Source organism: Parus major, chromosome 8 (assembly GCF_001522545.3).
Source record: "Parus major isolate Abel chromosome 8, Parus_major1.1, whole genome shotgun sequence".
Lineage (NCBI taxonomy): Eukaryota > Metazoa > Chordata > Aves > Passeriformes > Paridae > Parus > Parus major.
Window position 1 is genome coordinate 3,497,152 of NC_031777.1, and position 16,162 is coordinate 3,513,313.

The window sequence follows — 16,162 nt, forward strand, 5'->3', positions numbered from 1 at the left end:
CCAAATTCTGCAAGGAATTCTTTGTCTGCAGATTCTTCAGGAGCAGTTTGTTTTGCATACACAAGGCTGGAAATCCTGACTGTTTGATTTGGACAGGTGAGTCACACAGGGCTTTTCTGGACCCATGTTACTCTAGAACTGCGGTTCTGGTTAGGGAAATATTCCAGCTTGGAGTCAGCTCAGGCTTTTGGGGGATACCCCTTGCCAGTGAAATCCTTTTGCTAGAATATTCTGCTCAGGCTGGCCAAAAAGAAGCAGGCAAGGAAGGAAATAGGTTATTGTGCAGCTCTTGCTCCCCAGCATCATCCTGGCTGTGGGGATTCTACACAAGGATATTTCCTCTGCTATCTCTGCTCATCCAGCAAGCCCTGGCCCAGCTCAGAGCAAACATAAGGTGAAAACAGTCTGGTTTGTGCTGGAGCAGGTCTTCACTGCCAGGAACTCTCCTGCAAAGAGCAAGCAGCCTGTGCTGGGGACAGGGAGGGCTTACCTCGCACGACTGGATGCAGTGAATGACAGAGGGCTCCGGGTACCACCGCAGCCTGCCCGTGCACACAATGTTCTGGAAGAGAAGGAGAAGACTGCAGTCAGGCGAGGTGGATGAGGCAGGGAAACAGCCAGCAGTGCTTCCTGGAGCTTGAGGGTCTCCTACAGCATTGCATTACTCAGTGTGGGGCAGAACAGCAGTGACACCCCCAGGACCCTCCCTGTACACTTTAAGGCCCAGCAAACCCAGGGTAGCTGCACCCAAGAACCCACAGAGCAGGGTACACTGTTCAAGGCAGAGGCCAGACACACACGTGTGTGTGTGTGTGTGTGTGTGTGTAGATGTATAATGGTTGGACTTGCTGATCTTGGAAGTCCTTTCCAGCCTTAGTGATTCTGTGTTTCTATATTGATACAAAACTGCAAGAGAACGAAGGGAAAGGACAGGGACTACCTGAGAAGTGGGTTTGGCTGGCAGTGCCACCATAATGTCTGACTTGGCCAGGAGCTGCTACTGGGGGTAAGCCACAAGAGACTGAAGTCTGCCATCATGTCTTTGTGTGATGCTGAATTCACAAGCTTCTCAGCTGGTCATCACTCAGTGCCTACAACAATTGGCTCATTGATCCCTGCTCAGGCTCTGGAAACTGCATCCTGGGAGGACTCATCTCTCCAGACAGGACTTGAAGTAGATACTCCAGACTCATGGTCACTCTGAGGTTCTCACTGGTATTTACAAGGCACAAACTCAGCTGTTGCAGCCAGATGGACACAAGAGCGAGATGTGAAGGGCTCAGTTTCCCGGCCCTGGAACACACCACCCTGCTCATTTAGCTGGGGTTTGTGGGGAACACTCATGATTACACAGGGGGAAGAAAAGCCCCACCGCACATGCAATTTCCTCCTTGTAAAGCTCAGGCAGGCTTTGAAATCTGAGGCCCCATAAAACGGCGTCTGGCCCGTGAAAGTGTCCTAGGATGCCCTTCGCAGCACGGGAATTGCACAGAGGGATAGGTGTGTTTTCTCCCAGCCTGTTGTTTGACATGTTCAGTGGCAGGAAGACTGGCTCCAGCATTCCCAGGTGGAATGGCAGCTAGAGATGGGGCAGCTCTGCCCACACAGACCAGCTGCAGGTCCTTCTGCAGCATCTTTGGTCAAGACCGTGATGAAGCTGGAGCAGGATGAGGCCCTGGTACTCCTCAGCCAGCGCAGGAGGGCAGTCCCAGGGAGAGCCAGCCTAATGGGGCAAAGACTGGGGAATTCCAGAGCCCACTAATTCCTGCTCAGCCAAGAGGATGCGTGCATCCCAACCCCATGGAGTTGCTTTGCATGTGGTTGTTGTGCAACTCGGATGCCATTTTAGCATACTCATATTGGTATACTCATATTCTAGGCTGGGAAATAAGGGCAGAGAGACAAACCTGCTCAGCTGTGGGATGCAATGAATCAGAGCTGAAAGCAAAACAGGACTGTGCCTTCTCTGAGTGGCCACTGCAGTTCCCAGTGTTGTTTGCCCCATCCTCTCCATCTCATGGAGCATGGCAGCTCCCGGGAACAGCAAACTGTTGAAGGCTTGGGGGAGCCAAGTGGGGAGCGGAGAGAGAAGCCAGGACAGAGAGGAAAACAAGATGGTCCAGGGAGAGAGCTCCTGGCACAGGACAGAGCTCCTTCTTAAAATAGCGTCTCCTCTCCCTCCTCCTCCTCTCTGCAAAATGCCTCCCTTGCACGAAAGCCTGCAGCGGTGGTGAAAGGGAAGCCGAACGCCACTGCCTCAACGGGCCAAGCCATCTGATCCCTCAAAGGCAAGGCCTCCTTCCAAGGCTCGTGCTTAACCATCCCACATGCCCCAGGCATCCTCACCCCCCCGGCAGCTGTCCGCTGTGGGTCTGATTCAAGGCAACGCACAGTAGTATCCACAGGCATGATGCTGGGCCTCCTGCGGCTTCCCAGGAGGAGGGGAAAGCATTTGGATGGGAGCACTGGCTCCTGGGAAGATTGTTTGCTTTTCTTTGTTCCACCTCCTTCCTTATACATCTCGTTTTTATTTCAAGAAATATTACCCCGGCAGAGCTGCTTTTTGGTAAAGCCGTGCCATGAGGATCCAAACTATTTGAGCTATTCGAGCTGCTTTGCCTACAAAATGAGTAAGAGGCGGGGAGGGAAAGGCTCCCCTGTTCCAGCAGCAGAGGCACCCGGCTGGCCAGCGGGTCCTGGCAGCTGGAGACACCTTTCAGCTGACAGTGTCCTGCCTCTTCCTTGGCAGGGAAATGCCTGCCTAGGATTGCATCTCTGCTGCCAGGTAACTGGGGACCCAGGCTTACACTGTGCCAGAGGCGGCTTTTGCTCTCCCAGCACACTGGCCGACAATAAACAGCAGCTTAACGGGTTTAGGCACACAGCACATCCTGAAAAATCAGTGGGATTCTTGCATTAAACTTCATATATTGTGGTATCCTGCAATTCCTTGAAAGCTGGCTTGGGAGCTGATAACTATGCTGAACTTCAGGCGAGCAGGAGGATGCGTAGTAGCATCCACTGCTTGCCTTTGCAAGTCTTACCCTTCTTCACCTGAGGCAGACAATTTGGGTTAAAACACCAGATGGAGATGGAGACAGGATCCCTCTCCATGCTGCCACAACCCCCCTGCTAGAAGAGCTCATCTCCCCTTTTACCTGGACTCTGGTGGGCTGCAGCCGGTGATCCATTGTCTCAGCAGTGACGTTTTTGGGCAGTATGACGGGGTCACTGGGAGGAATGATACAGGAAGGAATGCACACAGCACCTGTGGGAGAAGGGAAAGCCTTGAGGACCTTACCAGGAGCCAGGCATCAATGCCTTGTAGGAGGCCACCACTGATGGTAGAGACAGATGTAGAGGGGACCCTTTTCCTCCCAGCTTGGGATAGCAATTCCTTCCCCAAATCCTGAATTAGCCAAAAGCCTACAAGAGCTGTGCTCAATTCTCTTCTCCCAGATGAAAGGAAAACTAAAACAATCTAAGAGAAAGATTCCAACCTTCATGGCAGGACAGGGGACCCAGCATGAAAATAAGTCTGGTCTGGATGTTATATGATGTTTGCTGACACGTTAAGAAGTGTCTTTCATAATTTTTCTACCACAGAATTCCCACTGCCTTCCCATGACCCAGGAAGATAAAAGGCTGCAAAAACTACCTTGGAAAAACAGGTGGGATCCCAGCCCTAACACCAGCCTCACATCAGGTCTGTCCTGAGCTTAACCTCAGCAGTCCCTGTCATTAGACTGTCCTCAGCCTGGTTGGACCAGACTGGGATGACTGGTGCATTCACTGCAAAGTAATCAAATAAATAATAAATAAATATAAACAATAAAATTTGCTGCTGTGCTCAAGCATCCTGTCCAGTGGGATCCTAGACCAGATGCAACAATCATGGCTAAGTATTGTAGCTTTTCCTGAAAGCACAAAGCAACCAAGTCCTGCAGACAGAAGTGGATGATGCGGTCCCTCATCTGGTGAAAGTGCCCTGTTACACTCAATTGTCACTGCAGCTTTTATGGCTTTTATCTAGAATTTGTCATGTTAACCCTGCAAACAGCAACAGCAGTAGCAAGTGGAGAGACCTCAGGAAAGATGGAGGGCTACAGGTCAGGAAAAGGAATGCAAAGAGCTGGGTTTGCCCTAAAGACAATCCCTGCTGCTTCTGGAAAGAGAGATGCTTAATGCTGAAGACAACTTTAGGTTTGGGTCTTGCCCAAGAGTGCAACCAGGGTGAGCACAAGGCTAAAGCTAACCCTGGATCTGTATTTATACAGATGATGGAAGAGAAAACAGGATTTTTTTTCTGTTTAAGTGGGGATTTGTAGAGGAGGAGTCATTGTGACTATCAACTCTATGGGATGATTGAATCAACACAAAGTTTGTTTTTCATCCTCACCAATGCCATGCCCCTGCTCACACTTGTACTCCACGAAATTCAGCTCCGGGGGTGGTGGGCAGGTGCCCTGCAAGCTCTCACACAGTTTGAACTCCTCTGTCCACAAGCCCTCCTTAGTGCAGATGATGGGAACCTGCAAAGCAGAGAGAGAGCAGCTGGTGTTACTTGCCCTGCCTGGCCACTGCCCATCTCTGGGGGAGCACCGTGCCAGGACACCCATCCCTCCAGAGAAAAGCTCCCCAAGGCAGCTGGTGTGCAGCCCTCTGTTCCAGCCTATGTGCACTGACCAGAAAGACAACTGTTTCCCAGCTGCTGCTGGATCCCACCAGAGGGAATCAGCCACACTTCTTCTGACAAGACTCTTTCCAAGCATTGATAAGACACCTGGGTGGAAGAGCTGGTAGGCAGCAGCCTCCATGCCCAGGGAGGCCCCTTGGTGAGTACAACTGCTGCAGCAAGCTTGCCCATCATCCCAAGTGAATGCCTTCACAGCAGCTCCCAAAACCTACTGGAAACCCCCTGCTTATGCTTTCTGACCAGCCAGATTGGCTTTCTGATAAGCCAGCTTGCTTAGGACCTTTGCTTTCCAGACAAGGTCCCCTGGGAGCACGTGAGCATCCCCAGGCACACTGTGCCATGTATGGGGCACAGCAAGAACAGCTTTGGGCTTGTAGAGGGTCTGCTCTTTGGTGGTAAAAGGGTATTTGGCCTTGGGGATGGGCCAAACTGTTGCAGGACCCCTCTGCACAGAATTGCACAGGGAGACCTGCACTTTGCAGATGCTCTGAAACACAAGGTGTGGTCAATGTGTGCCTCTCCCCAGACACTCACCTGCTGTCCCTGCTGCTCACAGTTGAGGACACACTGGCTGTCCAGCTCGAAGCCCTGGGTGCAGTTGTACATGCCCTCAAAGACGGGGGGTGGGGGCTTGCAAACCACAGGGACGCAGTGTCCCTCTTCCCACTGCCCACTCTCCAGGCACTGGACCTTCAGGAACTTCCTGGGGAAACACAGACACCAGACTTGCCTGCAGAACCCCAAATGCTGCATCTTGGCTGCACCAGGCATCCCACAGCTGTCAGGAGCAGACTGAAGACCTCTCTCCTGGAGCACAGTCATGCCCTCCATGTGTAGGACTTTCCCACATCATACAATCCCTCACCATGAGCACACATGGGCAAAGGGACACCCCATGCTTAACCAGGACCTTTTCTTCTCCCTGGGGGGATTCCACTGATCTAGGAACACTGGATGCATTTCCCTTGTAATTGCCACCCCACAGCTCCCCACCTCTTGTGGTGCCCCTAAACCATTCCTCCCACAGTCCCTGCAGGTCCTGCTTTGTCCCACCGCCAGTAGCTGCATACTTTGCTGGATGGAGTTTGCCTCCACCAGTAAATCCTCTGGCCTGTGCCCAGCTGCTCCTGAGGCTCCTCTTTGTACTCCAGCCAGATCTGTCAATCTTGCTCTCACCAAGGGGCTGCCGTGCCGCAGCAGACCAGTACCACCCTATGCTGCTAAAACAGCCCAGACACAAACTACTTGCCAAGAAAAGAAAGAAAGAAAAAGTCCAGGAGCGGAGCCCACCCACTTTTCAGTCTCCCTTCCCTGGCAGTGATAGAGACACCAAATCTTTTACACAGAGGCATCAAAACTGGTGAGGCATCAGTCTGGCCAAGGACTACGCTCTCAGCAGAAGACATGTCACTGCCCTGATGGGCTTTACCTGAGCCAGAGCTGATTGCTCCATCCTTAGTGAGACTTTTCTCCCCATTCCTGTCCTCCTTTACTGACAGCACACTCCAGCTGCCTGCCCCTGCCCTCTCCCACCACGGGTGCCAGCAGGCAGGGCTCCAGGCGCCACGTTCGGGAGTTTATAGCCTGCCACAGGTATGTGGAGGGGGCCGCCAGGGGTTACAGAAACCCCTGGGGGAAGGCATAAATTGCCCCTTGTTCTGAGAGACAGCAGACAGAGTGTGGGGCCACCCATGTGCCCCCTAACACCTGGTGCAGGGTCATGACATTGTGTGGGGCCACCCAGCTGTGCCTCCACACATGGTGCAGGGTCACACAGCCTGGAGAAGCAAGGGGACCCCATCTGCACCCTGCTGCCAGACCAGGGGTGTTCCCTGTCAGATTTCTGCTGGAAACTCCTGGGTGAGATATTTTAGAGGTTTTTGCAGCATTCTCATATTTTAAAATATTTGCAGCTTTTGGAGAGCCCCCTTCTCCCTTCAGAAATCAGGGATCTGTTTTTTCTCAGCACTGTACAAAGGGGCAGTGGGTTCCTGCCAAGGTGAATGCGGGCTCCAGCAGGTAACACAGAGGCAGGCAGGGTAGGGAATGGGACACATCAAGTCCACTGGCACAGAGCTCTGCACAAATCTTCCCTCCAGCCCACCTGAAAAGTGAGGATGGCTGTGGTGTGAGCACCTGAGCAGCGAGGGTTGTTGCAGTATCACCCTACAGCAGCAGCCTTGAATTAACTAAGGGAGCTGCAGCTATGAAGTGTTTCAGAAAGCTGCTGAGGCAGAGGGACTCTGGATTTCATTGTAGGCATCTGTGGTTTCAGTCCATTGCTCATTTAACTTTCTTGTTTACCTGCCCTTTCTATGAGGATGACAGTCATTGCCTTGCAATGATGTCCCCATCAGACTGCCTTCTCCCAAATCTGACTGAATGCTTTGATCTGCCCAAGTTTAAAGGTAAGCAAAGGCACATGCCAAGAAGGACTAATTCATGTTGGATATCCAGCTCCACAAGCAGCATTTTCCCCTTCTTGAACTTCCTGGCTCACAGGGTGTGATCCAGCTGCAGAACTTGGAAGGGGAAAAGCACTGGGGGTTATGGAGATAGAAACAAATTGGTAGTGTGAAATCACTGCCACAGCAATACCTCAGGCACTGAGCAAACTCCTTTAAAGAGACCAGGAGCATCCCAGGCACACATGACTTTTCACTGGCCACTGCACCTCTCTGTTGCTCTCCAAACCATGGCAGAGGCTCTGTGCCCAGGAAGGCCTGGGGGGGACGGGTCAAGCATGGGGAGGACACGCTGTGGCAGCTGCAGTTTGCTCAGGTGCAGGCTGTGGTTTGCAGCCCCATCGTCCTCACAGGAGCTTCCTCGTTTTGATGTGGTGCTGGAGTGCCCCCAGGCAGAGCATGGCCTCTCACACCTCTCCCCCAAACCTGCACCCTCCCAGACCATCTTGCTCTGGAGGCTGAACCCACCGCCAGCATCCACCCAGGGACATCAAACACAGCCAGCCCAGGCTGACCCCGGGCTAGGGAATGGGGTGTGGACCACTCCCACATACATGAAATAAGCAGTTCATATGGAAACACGGAGAAAGGAAGGAAGAGGCCTTAAAAAAAAAAAAAAAAAAGTATATACATAAATACACACAACTTCATAGGAGTTTGAAATTTCTGGACCCCCTCCCACTTCCCAACTTCTTCTGATCTGGGTTAGTGGCACTTGCTGATTAACAAGGAAGCCAGGAAAATCAGAGTCAACCCTCCAACCAGGCAAGCCTAATGGACAGAGGAGGAAAGGGAGATGTCTGAGGCCAGCAAGGGCTGTATCTGAGGCAAAGGCATGAGCACTTGCCAGCTCCAGGAGCTGAACATGCAGAACCTGGCAGGGATCCAGCCATCTTCTGATGCAACCAGCTTGTGGGGGAGTGGGTTTGCTGTGCAGGAATGGTGACAAATGAGTCTAAAGCCTCATCTGCTATGGCAGGAGACTGATGGCTTCAAAGAGAATAGGGGGAAAGGAGAGAGTTTTTTCAGTAAATTGAAGGAAAGCTGCAGCAGCTTGTAGGACCCTCCACTGCTGTGCTCCCTCCAAACAGCCCGGACAACCTGGGCTGTAAATGCTCAGACACCTTAGACATGGAAGTGACAGGAGCCTGGTTGACAGCCTGAGTTTTCTTTACCTGACTTTTTGGTTCCCACAGCTGTATGTGTTTGCCTTTTATCTGGAAGGGGTGAGATACAGGCAGAGGCAGTGAGTTCTCTTGTGCCCACCACACACTTGCCTGTTGCCCTCCTAAACTGCAGGGCTCCTGGATTAGGCTGTCCTTCTTGCCCCGCTGTGAACTTTGTTTTGTTTCCAGTCCCCAGTCTGCTAACTCCTTCCAGTCCCCATTTTCTCCCACCTCCTCTCCTTCCATGGTTTCTGCTGGTTTTAAACAGGGAGAGAAGGAAGAGGGGACAATATCTCTGTGTAAACTCACTGGGGATTGTGCTGAGCTCCCTTGATCTGCAGGCTGAGACCTTCAAATCTGCCTGAAAATACCAAAGTGGCTCTTTGCTTCATTCCTTCAAGCTAGCAGGAGCTCAACACATCACAAAGGCAGCTTGGAGATCCCCAAATCTCTTCTCTCCAAGGAATCATCCCACAATGGGCAAGTGAAACAAGTCCCCCGAAGGGTCTGACCTTTTAGGTCTCCAAATTGAGAGCATCCTCTCAACATTAGAGTGCTCCTCTAAAGGATCTCTTAGCTATTATCACACAATCATGGAATTGTTTTGGGTTGGAAGGGACCTTAAAGATCATCTTCTTCCAACCCCCCTGCCATGGACAGGGACACCTTCTACAAGACCAAATTTCTGCAAGCCCATCAAACCTGGTCTTGTCTATTGCTGTCAGAGATCTGCTTCAGATGGCACTTCATGCTGGAAGGAACAGCAAGGAGCACTGTGGGGGTGATGCCCTTTCCCCCAAAGTATCTGACCCCTGACTTTCAGGCCACCACTTTCCAATGCTACAGCTCTGGGTGATGCTGAACATTTCTCCTTGACAGTCCATATCTTTGTGTGATCCAGGTGGTGGGTTAGTACTGCCATGGAACAGGTTCTGCCTAAATCCAGAAAGTTCCTATCACAAAGCACAAATGTTTATAAAGTCCCCCTTATTACCCTTACTTTGGAATTAGAAGTGAAGTAGCTTGGCAGCTGGAAGCCAAGCTGTTACAAAGCCTCTCCAGGCTGATAACAGATCTCTTTTAGGAAGAGTCAAAGAAGCTTTACCCTTCATGTCAGCACTGTCAGTCAGATGAACCTGCCAGCAGGAAGGCAGCAACTTTCTGGCAGGATCTTGATTACACCATCAGTATTTCCTCAAGGATCTCGTTGACAAGCAGTGATTTCCCAAGGGCTTTTCCTCACTCAGGTTCATAGACAAAAGCATCTCCAAGACAACTGATTTCTTCATCCCCTTTCAATTCCACTTATATTATGGGAAATTAATTTCAACTACGATCTCAGCCCCTTCTAGGAATCCCTACTGCTCCTGCTGGAAAATTCTACCAAAAAATAGAAGTGAGGGAATTGCATCTGTGTCCAAGATTACCTTCACTTGCACGGAGACAGCTGGATCCCAACCATGGCCTGCATAAGGTGGGCAACTCCACATAAGGAGCAAAGCTAGAGCTAGAAGAATAATTCAAAGGATGCCTGACTGTATTTCCAAGGGTGAGCTAGTTATTTGCCATGAGGAATCTTCAGGGTCAGTCACAGCTTATGCTTGACTTTTCTCCAATATACAGTACACACAGAGGGTCCTGCTTCTGTATCTACATCAGCACCTGTATGGCACTAAATCCTTTAGCAAGGCTTGTGCTTGCTGGGATGGTGGACAATAGGGAGACAACAGATCAAGAAATGAGTTTTCTGAACCCAGAGAGACCTGATGTCCAAATCACCAGCTTAGACCCTACTTTCACACCACCACATCAAGAAGCTGCACCTCATCAGTGTTGGTTGCTTCCAGAACTCTCCCCCACCTCACTTTCTCCAAAACTGGCATGATTGAAGGGATCAACCTCTCACTCTGGCAGCTCCCTCCCTCTCCTTGCCAGGGCTGAGACACCAGAAGGATTTCCCGCAATCCAGGAACTGACATACTGGCTAGTAGCTACTACAGCCAAGGGGTTTGTACTCATGCTGAGTGTACAGCAAGAGCTCCTGATGAGACGCTGCAATGACATTTACAAGTTCAAGGAAAGGTTTTTGCTTGGGGTGGGCCACTCACATAGGAGTTAATCTGCATGATGGGAAAGCAATACTATTTCTGGTTTTGTAAATGAGGTTTTTGTATTCCACCATCAGAGATGTTCTATGAAATAGCAGCAACAACAATTACAAAGGGGAAAATGCGAGGTCAACATGCATTGCTATGAAAATGTAATCCACTTTTCCATGATTTTTCTTGACTTGTCTCACAGCCTGTTCAGACCCATATGGAAGTTACACATCAGAGGAGCCTCAGGATCTCCCAGAGGTCACCATTTTTATCAGCAGTTGCTGCAGCAGGACAGAGGGTGCCTAACTTTGCAAACTGAGTGGATCTGTTTGAATGCCCAGTGCCTGAAGCGCCACAGGCACAAAAGCTGCTCTAGAGTTTGCAAAGCAGTCCATGTGATCGCTGCCATAATCATTTGCTCAGCTCCCTTTGGCCCCAGAAATGCTCCTAACACTGTGAAAAGCTGTTTACAGAAACCACTTCCTTCATTACTAGGCAAGAAATTTGGCAACTGCTTCCCACTACACAACAACTCTACCCCAGAGCAAAGAAGAGATGAAGTCTGCATCCAATTAAAACTGGAAGGGGGCATTAAACAATTAACACATAATTACCTGATTTGGGCCTGAATCAAGACTCTGGGGAGGACCCAGACAGTGCCAGGGAATCTTTAGTGACCAAACCCAATGGGGACTTTGGCTGGGGGCGTCACAGAAAGACACTGCTCTACCCCCCAGCATCGCGATACTGGCTGAGAGCAGGGCTAGTGAACCACCAGGAATTTTTCCCCGAAGCACCAGGAAAAATCTTCTCCCATTGAAATGCCAGTGCTAGAGATTAAATTTAGCTGAGAGGCACAGCGGGTGAGATGTTAACCCTGACAGAAGGCAGCCATTCATTCCTACAGTGCCTCTGTTCTATGTTTGATCGCTTTTGGGAAAGACAGAAGCTCCAGGAATCTGCCAGCATCTTGTAAATATCTAATTACCTGGGGGTCCACAAACACTGAAATTGGTGCTTAACGTTCACAGAGTGACAAATACATTGAGGTGCACAGGAAGATCTGCTTATTTCAGCTTAAAGTACTTAACAAACTCCTGTGAGCAACAGCACCATGTTCCCACCAGGTTCACCTAGACCAGGGAATGCCTCTTGTATTTCAAGAAATCTGTGTGATCAGAGCAAGCTGCTCTGCCTTCTACCCATTGAGACAGGTCTTCAGTATTGCCCTATCACCTCTGCTCCTTGCACACACTGGGAGGAGGAAAGAAATGGTGATAACAGACCTGCCACAGACTTACTTCTTAGGCTTGTCTGCTGTGCTGTCGGCCACGTGGTATCCAGGCTTGCACTTGTAGCGACAGACTGAGCCCACATCGTGGTTCCCCTGCAGGCAGCGAGGCACCAGGAGCTTGGCGTTGGCCACGGCGGGAGGCACGTCACACTCCAGCTTGCAGTAAGCTTCAGGCAGGGACCAGAGACCATCCTCCAGGCAGGTGAGCCACTGGTTTGTTCCTGACCCCAAAAGAGAAGCAGTGTGTGGGGTTACAGCTGAGCCAGGAATGGGGTCCTGCCAAGGGGAGCTCAGAGCAACCAGCAGAAGTCCTCTTGTTAAAGTGTCTACTGATACCAAAGGGGACAAAAAACACGAAGACCGTGGACTCCATCACCTGCTTGGTCAGGCTGTAGCAGAAAATACTTGAATGCAGACAAAAGCATGGCAGGGTCAACTTCTAGAGGCTGGAGAAATGATCTTGATTCTGCAAATCTCCCCAAATCTTTCCCTTAAACTTGTCCTCTTTCCTGGTAGCCCAGGATAGCTAGGGGCCTTTGTGTGAGACAACTCTCTGTCACATTCAGGTGAGCCCACCTTCATTCTCCCCATGGGCTTTTTGCAGTTTGCCCTTACCTATGCTGATCAAGCTGTCACACCCAAGTACAGATGCAGTGTAAGATCATGGAATTATGGAATGGCTTGGGCTGGAAAGGACCTTTAAGTGCCATCTAGTCCAGTCTCCCTCTGCCATGGGCAAGGATATCTTCTACCAGGTCAGGGAGCTCAGAGCCATGTCCAACCTGGCTTCCAATGTTTCCACGGATGGGGAATCCACTACCTCTCTGGGCAACCTGAGAGTCAGGAGGATTGGAAAATGCCACAAGGACAGATGTGGGAGGCTTCACTGGTGTGACTGGGAATTCAAACCACCCATCATTAGAGGTTGGCCCAGCTATTTGTTGTCCCTGATAGACCCAGCTAAATGGGTGGCCAAAACTGCACAGCTCTAGATGCCTGTGGGAAGTGCCCAGGACTACATCACCCACAGGGTGTGGATGATGGATAGTTCACTGGGAACTGATGAGCAAGAAAAATAGCTGGACTGGAGTGAATAGGGCTCTTCCTAGTGAGAGGTTTGGATCAGTGTGTTTGTGGTGCAGCCAGGCTGCTCTACAGTTCCTTCAAATATCACTTTCTTTGTACAGAAACAGTTTGGGGCCAGAGACAAGATGAAATCTCTACTCAGCATCTGTGTTCCTGATGGATCAAGGCTTCCAAGGGTTGTCTTCCACCTCCACTTCCAAGTGCCACACAGCCATGTCATCCTTTCCTTGCATTTATTCTTAGCATTTATTAGCGTCGATAGCTTGCTTGTGAGGAGGCAAGTCTTTGTGGGGAGCAAGCATAGCACATGTCCCTGCCTCAGTGGCTCAGTTGTGTCAGCTGTTCTCTAAGAGTTTACCCACATGGCTTGGCAGCCTTGGCCCAGCACCTCCAGCCATCATGCTGGAAGTCACCCAGGGGCCCACGGAGGGGACGCCTTCCCACTGAGGGAGCCCATGGCAAACCTCCCAGGGACTGCAGTGGGACCAAGAGGCAGCTGTGAGTGAAAGATCAGATTAAAGCTCTGCCCTCAGTTGACCAACCCAAGGCAATGGGCATCAGTTCATGCAGAATTTGTGTTGTTGAGATGACATTCACATATTACCCATTGATCAGCTCACTCTGGGGATCTGCCACCATCCTCCCCGTCATGAAATGAGACCTTAATTCTCTGCAGTTTTTGCTCCTTGGATTTAACTTTTCTTTCTTTTTAAAAAAAGAAGTAAACAATTCTCGTACATTTCAGCTATAAATGTCTCCATAAAATAGGGCACCCATTAAAATGATTTGTTGTATGTGATTTTTCAGAGCAAAGGCACTGGTGGAAACTCACAAAGTCCCAATGCTTGAAGCTGTCAAGGCAATTACCCCTGAAATCCCATCCAGCTCAGCCCTTGCATAGACAGAACAGTAGCTCTCTTTCTCTGACTTGGCTTCAAAAAATTCCTGCGGCTACTGATGGAGTCGGCAGAATGAAAGCCAGGCCATGGTGTGTCTGGGTGGTGAGCATCTCCCAGACTGCTCTACAGCTGTGGGCATCAGTCTCTATGGCTTTATACAGCCCCAGGCCCCCTGAACCACAGGCTTTCCCACAGCCACCAGGCACAGAGCCACTTCTGGCTCTCTGAAGTCCTCTCTGTCTGCCTGCATGTTTCTTGTCTCCATCACTGTAATACTGGAGGCTGGACCAGTTTATCAGGAGAGGACATCACTGCACCTTGAGGTGGATGGATAAGGGCTGCCTGCCAGGGGATGGGAGTCAGAGGGAATTATCCCCACACTAGGATGTCTCTGCTGCAGGGGGAGGGATACTCATCATTTTGGGAAGTATCTCAAGAGCACATCCAACTGGAGAACCCCAGGATAAGTGAAAAATTCCAAATAGCAATGCTCTGTTTGAACTGCTTGGGACAGGCATGGAAAGGTGGCATCAAAAAGGGTGGTTAAACGCCTTGACACTCCAGACCATACCTTGAAGCTTGGCTGGGGGGATGCAGGAGAAGGAGCATCTCTGCAGGTAGGTAGTCCCCACAGGGCAGGAGAACTCAGCATAGTACACGTGGGACTGGTCAGGGACACGGCAGTCAACAGGGGCACAAGTCACAGATCTGTCCCACTGGCCCGAACTGCACGTCAGCACCACCTCCTGCTGCAGAAAAAGCAAAGCTCCATCAGACTCCTGAAGATGGATTTACATCCTGAAGATGATTTATGGTGTGCCAGCACAGCAGAAAGGTCTGACCCAAGTTTCTGGATGAGGAGAGCTCTCCAACATTTCTCCTCCCCCAGTGCGCCCTTTCTCCCCACTCTAGACAACGAATCACGAAGCCCTGACCTGTTCACAGGGAGATGTGTGGGGTGTGAGAGCAGCAAATGTGTCTTGGGTTAACAATCCAGCTACTGTGCATGTTACATTGTCTGGGTGGTGCCAGCCCACATTAAGGAAAAAAGGAAAATCCCTTCAAGATACACTGAAACCTCTTGAGCTAAGCTGTTCCCAGCTCTATGCACTGCAATTTCCTCCCCTAAAAATCAAGTCTTATTTCAACTGTTGTCAGAGAGCTCTTCTGTTGATTGTTTTTCCCTAAATGTCCCAATTCCCTCATGCCTCAGCCCACAGACCCCACTGAAATCATATAACCTCATTTACAAATGCTAATTATACAGCCCCTCTTACTCAGCTGGGGAACTGCCTGAGACCAAAAACCACCATGGTCCCACCACTAAATACGGTCAACATGTGCTACAGACTTCATCAAAATTGAGTGGTGGATGATGGTTTGCTATGAGCAACCTGGTTTAGTGGAAGGTGTTCCTAGCCACAACAGGGGGGTTGGACTAAGTAATCTTTTATGGGTCCCTTCCAACCCCAATTGTTCTATGATTTCCATTCCCAAACTGCTAACCCCAGCCCAGCAGCCCTCAGGCAGAGGCTGTAGAGCAATATTCCTGGTGTCCCTTCACTGCCTGAGTACAGTCACACTGCTGGTACAACTGAACATGTGACCTATTCTCCCAACCAGCACGTTTTGACTGAACCTGGATGTAGTGGCACTAAAGGACAGCACTAAATTTGAGTCTGGCACTCCCAAGTGTGCAGCAGGATCATAGTACAGCTGAACTAGGTGAAGAGGATGCTCAGGAGAAGAGCTGTGTGCATTTTTCTGAATAGGGTTACAAGCCAGACATCGCTGTAATATCACTGGAGGGCTCAGGGCAAGGCACTTGCAAGCTGCCCTCTGCTGTGACAGCCACTCAGTAAAGCTCTGCTCAGAAGTTTCCCATCTCACTGCCAAACACAGGAAAACTGTCACCCGAGGCAGCCTTATTTTGTGTGGTTTCATTTCGGAGAATGGGAACATTTTGTTTTCCCTGGACATGCCTTGGCCCACAGACCCAGTGGCCATGTAATTAATAACCTCCCAGTAATGAGCAGTGCATCTCCAGCTGCCCTATTGCACTTCCCAGCGCCCACCTCTCCTCTGGCCAACACTGCAGCATGGGGAAACCTGCCTGCCAGGTGTCACAAGCAGATCTCCAAGGAGAGGAAATGTCACCCTGCTGACATGGCCCCACTCACTTTCATCTGCCTGCCCCAAGCAAGTTCACGCTCTCACTCAGTCTGGCATGTAGACCAGCTCAGCCCCAGCTACTCCCATTCCCCTCTCCAGAAACAGCCTAAGGACAGGACACTGTGTGCCTATACCCCTGCCAAGGTGACTGCCTGGACCAAGGCAGTTCAGTTCCCAAGGACACATCATCCCAGGTCTCCTCAGTCAATAGCTAAGAGCTGTGCTGGCTCCTGGCTTTTATGAGGTAACCCCCAACCCTCTGGAAAGTGGGACAAACTCTTTCAC

The 16,162-nt window shown here is 50.6% G+C and overlaps 1 protein-coding gene across 1 annotated transcript in view; it reads right to left on the reverse strand.

Moving 5' to 3' along the window:
* The window catches only part of PAPPA2 (pappalysin 2), a 49,605-nt gene that overhangs the window by 16,534 nt on the left and 16,909 nt on the right, over nt 1-16,162 (reverse strand). The window contains exons 9-14 of the mRNA XM_033516445.1: nt 14,277-14,454; nt 11,728-11,941; nt 5,231-5,399; nt 4,400-4,532; nt 3,159-3,268; nt 491-562 (exon numbers count right to left, since the gene is read on the reverse strand). Of these exons, the coding sequence (XP_033372336.1) occupies nt 491-562; nt 3,159-3,268; nt 4,400-4,532; nt 5,231-5,399; nt 11,728-11,941; nt 14,277-14,454 (876 nt within the window). The remainder of the gene's footprint in view (nt 1-490; nt 563-3,158; nt 3,269-4,399; nt 4,533-5,230; nt 5,400-11,727; nt 11,942-14,276; nt 14,455-16,162) is intronic.